We start from the raw sequence: 9,944 nt of genomic DNA on the forward strand, positions 1-9,944 counted from the left end.
TTATCCAACAAGGTCCTATTCATTCTCTCAGCCGCCCCATTCTGTTGAGGTGTGTATGGGACAGTTTTGTGTCTTAGGATTCCATTTTGTTCACAAAATTTATCAAATTCTGAGTTGCAAAATTCAAGTCCATTATCAGTCCTCAAAATTTTGATCTTTGTAGACATTTGATTTTCAATAAGGACTTTCTAGCTCTTAAACTTTTCAAAGATTTCAGATTTGTGTTTTAGTAGAGACACCCACACTTTCCTTGAAAAGTCATCTATTATTGAGAGGAAATACTTATTTTCCCCTTGGGTAGTTGTGGAGGCTGGACCCCACAAATTAGAGTAGACATATTCCAATAGGGAAGTAGTCTTATGCTTTTCAGAATCAAAGTGGAGTCTGTGATGTTTACCAAAAGTACAGTTTTCACAGAAGGGAATTTTTGATATTTGGTCCTTATCAAATGCCCCCCTTTTATATATGATTGTGAGGCCTTTTTCACCAACATGTGCAACCTTTTATGCCATTTTAGGGTGAAATCAGATTCAGTATTAGAGACAGTAGCATTATTTTCAAGTACTGTTTCAGCTTTAACTACATAGATTCTATTTTTTTTACACCCTTAAAGATGACAAGAGATTCCTTGATCACTTTCATCAACCCATCTCCAATCCTACCACACATCCCTAGGTCATCTAATTCTCCCGTAGAGATGAGATTCCTTTTAAGTTCAAGTACATACCTTACTCTCTCTAGGGTATACATGTATCATTTTAGGGTGAAATCAGATTCAGTATTAGAGACAGTAGCATTATTTTCAAGTACTGTTTCAGCTTTAACTACATAGATTCTATTTTTTTTACACCCTTAAAGATGACATGAGATTCCTTGATCACTTTCATCAACCCATCTCCAATCCTACCACACATCCCTAGGTCATCTAATTCTCCCGTAGAGATGAGATTCCTTTTAAGTTCAAGTACATACCTTACTCTCTCTAGGGTATACATGTATTCATTTTCAAATTTTAGGGTCACATTACCTAAACCTTCAATTTTGCAGGCAATATTATTCCCCATCACCATTTCACCACCTCCTAACTTCTTAACATCTTGAAGCGAGGACCTTTCATGTGTAATATGAAAGGTACAACTTGAGTCCAATATCCACTCCTGGACATATCTGTTGTGAGCATAATTTGCCACTTCCAGATCAGGTTGCTGAGCCACCACATATACATCAACTGTGTTAGGTTCAGCAGGCTCAACTACGTTCCCCTCATCAACTTTCTTTTCTTTAAGTTCAACTTTCTTATTATGGCAATCTTTTATGTAATGACCAAGTTTGCCACAACCATAGCACTCCTTGTTATTTCTTGATTTTAATTTTGATCTTGATTTACTCCTGAATTTCTTTCCGTTACTCTTTCCTGAATGATTTTGATTTGGATGGTTATTACTTTGCCTATTTGGTTGTCTTCCTCTCATGAACAAACTCTCAGATTCCTTCTCTTGGCTTTGAGTTTTAAGTTCCGATTCTTTACTTCTTATGGAATTTATAACAACCTCAGGAGTCAAAGTATCTTTGCCATACTTAATGGCAGATTTGACATCCCTATATGCCTCTGGTATGGCATTAAGAAGTATTACTGCTTTATATGCTTCAGAAATTATATCCCCAACATTGGTGATATCTCGTACCAATTTATTGAAGGTATCAAGATTATCATCCAGGTCTTCGGTTGGATCAGTCTTAGAACTAAAGAACCTCTGTAGAAGGAAGAGCTTATTAGGCAAAGACTTCACTAAGTACAGCTCCTCTAATTTCTCCCAGAGGACCTTAACATTTTCTAATTTCCCTACTTTCCTTAACACTTGGTCAGATAGGTGGAGAAAAATTGAGGTATAGGCTAAATCATCTTATTCAATTCTCTGTTCTTGTGTCATTACTTCAGGAAACTCTTCAGTTATAGCCTTAAAAACTTTCTGTTGCACTAAAACCCCTCTCATTTTTTGTTGCCATATAGGAAAATCCCCCTTTCCATTGAAGACCCAAAGTTCAAAGCTAGTGTTGGTCATTTTATAGATCAAACAGGTCACACTTAGCAATATTGATTTGATCACAACAGGCAAATAAGAAGCAGAGATTTTTGATATTATAGGCAAGGCAGAAAAGTATATGTAAGTGCAGAAAGAACAACTTAACACACACACAGTATCCAACACAAAGTTTTAAAGATCAACTACCCAGCACTACCTAGATTTCGTGAGACTCAAGATCTCAGATCAAGGCTTGGGTGGTAGGTAGAGGTTTTGTTGATACGAAATGAGGAAGGTATCAATACAAGACAAAGATAAAAACAGAATAGTTACCCATATTACTATAATATTCCAACACAGCAAGAATCAGAGAACAATATACAAGTACACTGCACTACTCCAACAAAACAAGTATAAGCAGCTTAACTCAAATCACACAAGTCCAAATGCAAGAACAATTATTCAGTAAAGCAGATAACAAGAAATCAAGCAGTAAAATTAGGGTTCGAAGAATTAAACCATAGTGGTGGTCGTTTCACATGACCACACATGAATTTCATCAAGGTACGAGTCCACAATACCCAAGATCGAACAAATCCAATCACCGTAGGCAATTTTCACCAAGAAAAGCTAGATTTATCACAAAGAAACTCCAGATATAGGGTTGTGACTCCAAGAAATTTACCAGATCTACCGGATATTGCAAGAACGTGTTTCAATTTACCCACAAGAGCCTTTTGAAGGCTCTGATACCACTGTTACACAAAGTAATGAACCCAAATATACAAAACAACTAAGAAAAGTGTTAGTACAAAAATTACAAAAAACAAATCCGCTTCTAGCCGATCAACGAAATTCAAACCACAAGCATCAAAGATGAAGGTTTTTCACATTTTGGGCTCAAACTCGAGAGAAAGTCAGGTTTGTACCCATCTGTATAACCCACACAATCCATTCAAACCCTAAAGCTTTTCCTCTATTAGATTAAAGGAAGCCACAAGGGTAAAATCACACACCAACCCCTTTAATACACTTAGTATTTCAGTTTCACACAGAAGAATTACTCAAAAATCAGTTCCAATCAGAGATTGGAAGTTCACGAAGAAGAAGAAGGGTTTGGAAGAAGTCTCGAAATCTCACAGGGTACTCGAGAAAAAGAAAGTGACGATTCAACTCAATTAGGGCAACCAAGAGGCATATTTATACCCACAGACAAGTAACCATTGATCAGGATTTCATCCAACAGTCGAGGGCTCCCAAGAATAATGAAGAGGACGTGTTTTGGACTGCATTTAAAATGCCTCACCAGAAAACACGCTTTCTACCTTTTGGGCCGGGTGGATCAAGTCACGTTATTGGGCAAGAGCCTTGGTTTTAATACAACAGATTTTGGGGCTTTATCCCATTTTGTCACCACAGCCCAAAAAGGTCATTAGGCATCACAGCTCAACAAGTTTGTTAGTGTATATTTTCTCTTCAAGGAAGATGGAAATCTATCCAGAAGTTGTGTTGCCGGTTTTACTCAGCTCATAATGCTTACACGTCTTTATTTGTCCTTCGTTTGTGGCAGAAAATTTACAGTCACTGTTAAGTTTCATTTATGTGGCAACATAAAAAATCAAGGCTTTGTACTAGTCACAACTTAGTGGTATCTGTTCAGGTTTTCCGATCAAATTTCATCAGTTTCAGTTGAGATGAAAAGTTTGAATGAATTCGCACTATGAAATACTAAAAATTAAGGGAGCAATGACTGGAAACTATTTGAATTTCTCTCTTTAAGATTTAGAGGTTGGGAAGAACAGATGTCTGAATATATGGATTGCCACTTGGGGTTGCCTAATGAATTTGTTTGCAATAGGAGCTAGTATCTTTGCACGAGCCAGGCCATTTGTCCTCTCTTTTCATGAATTATAATAAATAAACGTGCAAGATTATGATAGATTTCATCTGATTTTACTAAGTTTTGACTGTAGAACTCAATAACAATTAACATATCCAAGTTTTGCCAATTATGATTTCCTTTAGACACAGTGGTGAACTTCATCATTTTTTCTGTCAGTTAACTTACCCTGATTGATGGCAATCTTTCTCCAAGAAATGTAAGAATACCTCAGGCTTTTCCTCAAGAGTCTTTTGTCTGAGCTTGCATTAGACTTCGTAAGAATTTTCCATATACACACTCAATATTTTTATAGGAAATCCATCAATAGGTTGGAAGCATGTGAGTTTCTATTTAACTTCTTATTACGGTCGTCTAAGGAAAGAAATGTGTAGATAATCTCGATCTATACTCCCCTCTAGATTCTTGGATATCAACAACCACCAGCAAAGCTGGTTAGTCCTCCTTGTGTTCCTGTGCTGCTAATTGTCCATCCTATCTCTCAGTGTAGCTTCCGAACCTCCCGCCATTCTATGGGGGTCAAAACTCATGTTATGGGCATGTGATGGCGCCCACATGCTTCAAGATGAGATTTGCAAAGTTTGAAATTCACTTAACCAACAAATCATCGTGATCACAAAATTCAAAGTACTTGAAGAGCTTTCCTATATCTTGGATAAAATCATGTTACAAAATTCACATCTCATGATGAGTGGCTAAGGCTAAAATATCAAAAGTTACTTTCTAGATCAATATTTAACAGAGTTCTGAACTGGTCAATTGTCAAAATATTTCCTTCTAATTAATCAATCATTGTGGTGGTTATAGTATAGACATTAAACAAAAAAGTGTGTGAAGTCAATTGGATCATTTAGTAGGCGTTAAAAATGTGTCAAAGGAATGCTTCTGGTGGTAAGTTGGTTTCTCTTTGACTGCTCTAGTTGTGTCCTCTCATGTAGGAAATCATGTGTTACTTATTTCGAATGAAAGAAGATTATTGCCTGATGTATGGTACTTTTAGTAAGTGCACCTTTTGTAAACTTAAAAAAATGTCCTTAGAAGTAAATAAATAGGTTTTTAAAATGAATAAATTTTGGTTGGTCAAAGTCAAAAAAAGTTATTTATTTTGAAAATAAGCTTTCTTGTCAAAGTAATTTTTTACTTAAACTAAGAAAAAGGCAAAGCGGAAATCCCAGAAAATTGGGCTTTCTCAAAAATTTTGAAATGCTTTTATGAAACCATGGGGATGTTGCCTTCCAGGAGGTCGTCACTGCTAGATATAAACTTTCCTTGGTCACAAGGATTTAAAAGGAGAAAAGTGAAGCCTAAGCTAAGCTAAGGAAGAACAGCCTATTCAATCATGTTTTGACGTAATATTTTACCTAAAATACTTAATTTAAGTTGCTTTTAAGCTTAGCCGACATCCTCTATACGTTAGATCACTGGGTTGTTGAGTGAATTTTGAAATTGTAAATTTCATGTGCTGTGTAGAATATGGACGTAAGATTTTGATGCATGTTTTGCTACAACCGTATCTTGTGAGTTAAGCAGTCATAGAATTTGTATTCGAAGTGTTGCAATTGGCGTACTTTTTCTTGACTTCTTTGCAGGTATCCTGGTACTGGGGAGTACGACAAATTCTTCGAAGAAGGTATCTACAAATGTGCAGGATGTGGAACTCCCCTCTATAGATCCACAACAAAATTTAACTCGGGATGTGGTTGGCCAGCATTCTACGAGGGTCTCCCAGGGGCTATAAACCGAAATGTGAGCTTTTCTTTTCTCGTCTCTTTACGTAATTCTACATGTTACATCAACAAATAGTGCTAGAAATAATCGTATCCCTATCCCTGTTGATGAGTGATTTCAGCCGGATCCTGATGGAATGAGGGTAGAAATTACATGTGCAGCCTGTGGTGGACACCTCGGTCACGTTTTTAAAGGTGAAGGTTTTCGTACACCAACGGACGAACGCCATTGTGTTAACAGTATTTCATTGAAGTTCACTCCTGCAAATTCCGGATGAAGCGCGCATTGGCGGTTTTAGATTATGTAAGTCATCAAATTACCTCAATAAAATCTGCAGAAGATCTGTTTGGGCCTGAGATCTTCGCTTTCTTGTTTAAATAGGTGCCTGTTATTTGTCGATGCTGTGGATTGAACCATACATTTTTCATTATGCATCTTTAACCATATAATATTTAATAAAATAATATTACACGTAAATACATTTTCCTTTGCCCATGGAGTTGGAGACACATTTTAGCCCTGTTTGAACCCCATTCTTATCAAAATATATTTCTCTTTCTTCTTTTTAACAATACAATATTCAATAAAATAATATTACACGTACCTGTCTGACGTGGTTTGTAGGCTTTGCGTCAACTTGAGGGTTTACCTAGTGTGCACCTGAAGGGTAACGGCCGCGGGTATATATATATACACACACACGTAAATCAAAAACTTTACTTTATCTTCCAACTACAGATTCTCCAAAAATCAATATTTCAAATTTCAAAGTACATTTTTAACCCAAAACTGGACTCAAACAAAGCCTTAATACAATTCTTATCCTTCATTAATAATCCCTTTAAAGTCCATTGAAAGTTTCAATACTACTGCTCTTTGTTAAAATGAAATTTAAGCCGAAGCCCACTGAATCCATACGCAAACCAGGAGACAATAAGTAGGCTGTGGACTAAACTCAAAACTAGCTGAAACAGATAAGCATCTGTGTTATAGCCCTTGTTTGGGCCTCGTAGTTTGGAGGTAAGGTGCTTTGGAATAGTGTGATTTTTTGGATAATATGAGGTTAAAAAAGGAAAAACTTTATCTGTAAAATTATTTATTGGGAGAATGCGGTGGAAAATTAATTTTGAAGAAATGAGTTTCACGTTCCAAAAGTCAAAATGGCAGTATATATCCCCAAATTGACATCTCCTAAATTCGGGCACCTCTAGCTCCGGGTGAGTGATAGAATATAAATGAAAGTTTGACCCTCAATCTTTGAAAAAAATTTCTTAAACAATATTTTGACATTATTTTGATTATGCATTCTTCAATAAAATAATATTATACAAAAATTGAAAATTTCTCCTTACATTTTAATCACACATTTTTAATCAATGTACCATTTTAAAATTCATTCTTATGAAAAAGCATAATGTTATCTAATATCAGTTGTGTTATAATATTAGTTTACATATTATTATGTGATAGGTTCAATTAAAGAATAATGTTATTCATAATAAAGATCACTGACAGTTGTCATCCGTAACATACACATAAAGTTTATTATTTGATGCATTAGGTAATAAAAATATAATATTAATGTATCAAATAATAAACTGTATGTATATGTCACATAAGACGATTATTGATAGTTTTCACTATGAACAACATTGTTTTCAATTAAAAGTGAAATTATGAGATTCATTTAATCGCACATATCATTTAATGACAACTAGTACCACCTAAATTGGTGTTATGATGCTAGTGGTGCTAAATAGCAGAGTTAATTAATTCAATGGTCATTGAAATTAGGGTCATGTCTTTAATTAGTCACTGAAATTTAAAATGTCGAGTTTTGGTTATCGAACTTAGGTTTATGTCGTCAATTGCTCACTAAAATTTAAAATATCAAGTTTTGGCTACTAAATTTTGAAAAATATTGTACATTTCTCACTAAATTTTGAATACAACATTTTTTATTGAATTTTAAAAAATGTTGTACATTACTCACTGTAAACTCGATATTTTTCAAAGTTCAACAGTTATGCTAGTAAGTAACGTATAGCATATTTCAAAATTCAGTGGTCAAAACTCGATATTTTAAATTTTAGCGAGCAATCTTAGACATTGACCTAAGATCGGTGATCAAAACTCGAGATTTTAAACTTTAGTGACCAATAAAAAACATGTGCCTAAATTCAATGACCATTGGAACAATTAACTATAAATGGCATCAATGTTAGGAAAATATCTTATGAATACTTATACTTTCACTTTAGTATAGACAAAGTAATTGTATATTATTTTGTATCTGTACTTATATATATAATTTAAAATAATGACTACACTTTAATTTAGTTTCAATTGTGTTAACTTTGTAGAATAATGCTGATAGAACAAGTAAATTTGAGTGATATAAATTATGACTATCATTTATTGACCATCATTTCATTGACTTTCATGAATTCAAGTGATAAAAATTGAATAAAATCACCTAATTGAAATGGAATTAAAATGTAATTACTTGAATGAATAAATTTTGATTAGCAAGAGTATAAGTAATAGAATTATCTTACAAATGCATCCGTAATGTTATCGATAGATTGGGGACTAAAAATGAAACACAGATCCCAAAACTGAAAACCAACAAAACAGCGCCCACGGTGTGTTTCTTCCCCTGGTAACTTAAAATTTAAAAACTCTCACCATTGCAAACGCACTATTCTTCATTCTCAAGAAATTTGCTTCAAATAATTCATCTGGATTTCACCAAATCATGGCGCCGACAGCAGCAATGCTCATATTAGGGCACTACTACAAACCAACGCCGTCACGTATTTACAATTGTTCATTGTCGCCTTCTGGATCTGTTTCTCAAGTGAAAGCGTCGATCGCCAAGTGCTTTTCACGTTTCAGTACCGTATTCCGACGAGAAGAGTCAGTCGCCGCTGGAAGAGTGGAAATGAGATTTCGATGGGAATGGTAGGTTATTATCTTTATGAAAATGTGTAAAATTCTGTGTTGTTTTATTTCGGAGTCCTCTTCTATCCTCTGAACTTCTGAAGCTGTATAAAGTCAAGTATTTTAGCTATCGAATGTGCAGAGTTTTAACTTCCAAATTCTCTTTCATTTTTATTCATGATCATGATCCCCGCTCCACTGCTACACAAATTAACATCATTATTCTTTGAATATTAATTGTTCACATCAAAACTCGGTTTAGGATTTAACACGATCCAAATCTTTTGTTTACATCGGATAATCTACTCACTTTGGCACATTGTTCCGCGGCGCTAATGGATCTTTATTCCAGTAACTGAGTTGGTTTTTGTTTTTGATAAATCATAAACACAAAATTTGACTAGTATACGGGATTATATACTGTTGAGTAGTAAACTTGATTTTTGGACTAAATAATATGGGTTTAAGGATTTTGCTTATAGGCCCAAATCAATTAAAAGGCCCAACATGCATAGTATTTCTAGAAATATTATCTAGAAAAATCTATATAAATATCTAAGTAAGATATGTAGTTTTATAAAGAATATCTAGAGAATTTTAGGAAAATATCTTGATATGTGGTCTAAGTGTCTCTAGAAAATGTGTGGACTAGAATCTTCTTGTAAACACTATATAAAGGGGTAGTGCCCTCCATTTTGTAACAAGCCAAAAAGTGTGTAAAGTCTTGAATTTGAGAAATACAAGTTTCCTTTTTTACTTCCTTCTTCCTATTAGTGTTGTCCTCTTAAAAGCCTTAGCTAATCCAAGTTGGTAAACCCATCTTTCCTCCAACAAACCGGTATCAGAGCCCCAAGGTTCTTGTGAAAATGGCAAGTGGGATGATTCCTTTTCAAGTCCCCCAACTCAACAAGGATAACTACGACAATTGGAGTATAAGGATGAAAGCATTGCTCGGGTTGCAAGATGCATGGGAGATCGTAGAGAAAGGCTACATGGAGCCACAAGACGAGGTTGCTCTATCCCAAGCACAAAGGGATAGTTTGAAGGATGCAAGGAAAAAGGACAAGAAGGCGCTCACCCTCATCTATCAAGCCTTAGATGAAGGCATGTTCGAGAAAGTAGCTTGCGCTACTACAAGTAAGGAAGTATGGGAGATCTTGCAAAACTCCCACAAAGGAGTTGAGAAGGTGAAAAAGGTTCGACTTCAAACACTTCGAGGTGAGTTTGAAGCTTACATATGAAAGAATCGGAATCAATTTCTGATTACTTCTCTAGAGTATTAGCTATTGTGAATCAATTAAAAAGGAATGGAGAAAAGTTGAACGACACTCGAGTAATTGAGAAGATAC

At 35.0% G+C, this 9,944-nt stretch overlaps 1 protein-coding gene across 1 annotated transcript in view; it reads left to right on the forward strand.

The window, feature by feature from the left end:
- The window catches only part of LOC111411967 (peptide methionine sulfoxide reductase B5-like), a 9,841-nt gene extending 3,708 nt beyond the window's left edge, over positions 1 to 6,133 (forward strand). The window contains exons 2-3 of the mRNA XM_023042676.1: positions 5,514 to 5,670; positions 5,774 to 6,133. Of these exons, the coding sequence (XP_022898444.1) occupies positions 5,514 to 5,670; positions 5,774 to 5,929 (313 nt within the window). The 3' untranslated portion in view covers positions 5,930 to 6,133. The remainder of the gene's footprint in view (positions 1 to 5,513; positions 5,671 to 5,773) is intronic.
- Positions 6,134 to 9,944: the final 3,811 nt, after the last annotated feature.

Source organism: Olea europaea, chromosome 16 (assembly GCF_002742605.1).
Source record: "Olea europaea var. sylvestris chromosome 16, O_europaea_v1, whole genome shotgun sequence".
NCBI classification, from domain to species: Eukaryota; Viridiplantae; Streptophyta; class Magnoliopsida; order Lamiales; family Oleaceae; genus Olea; species Olea europaea.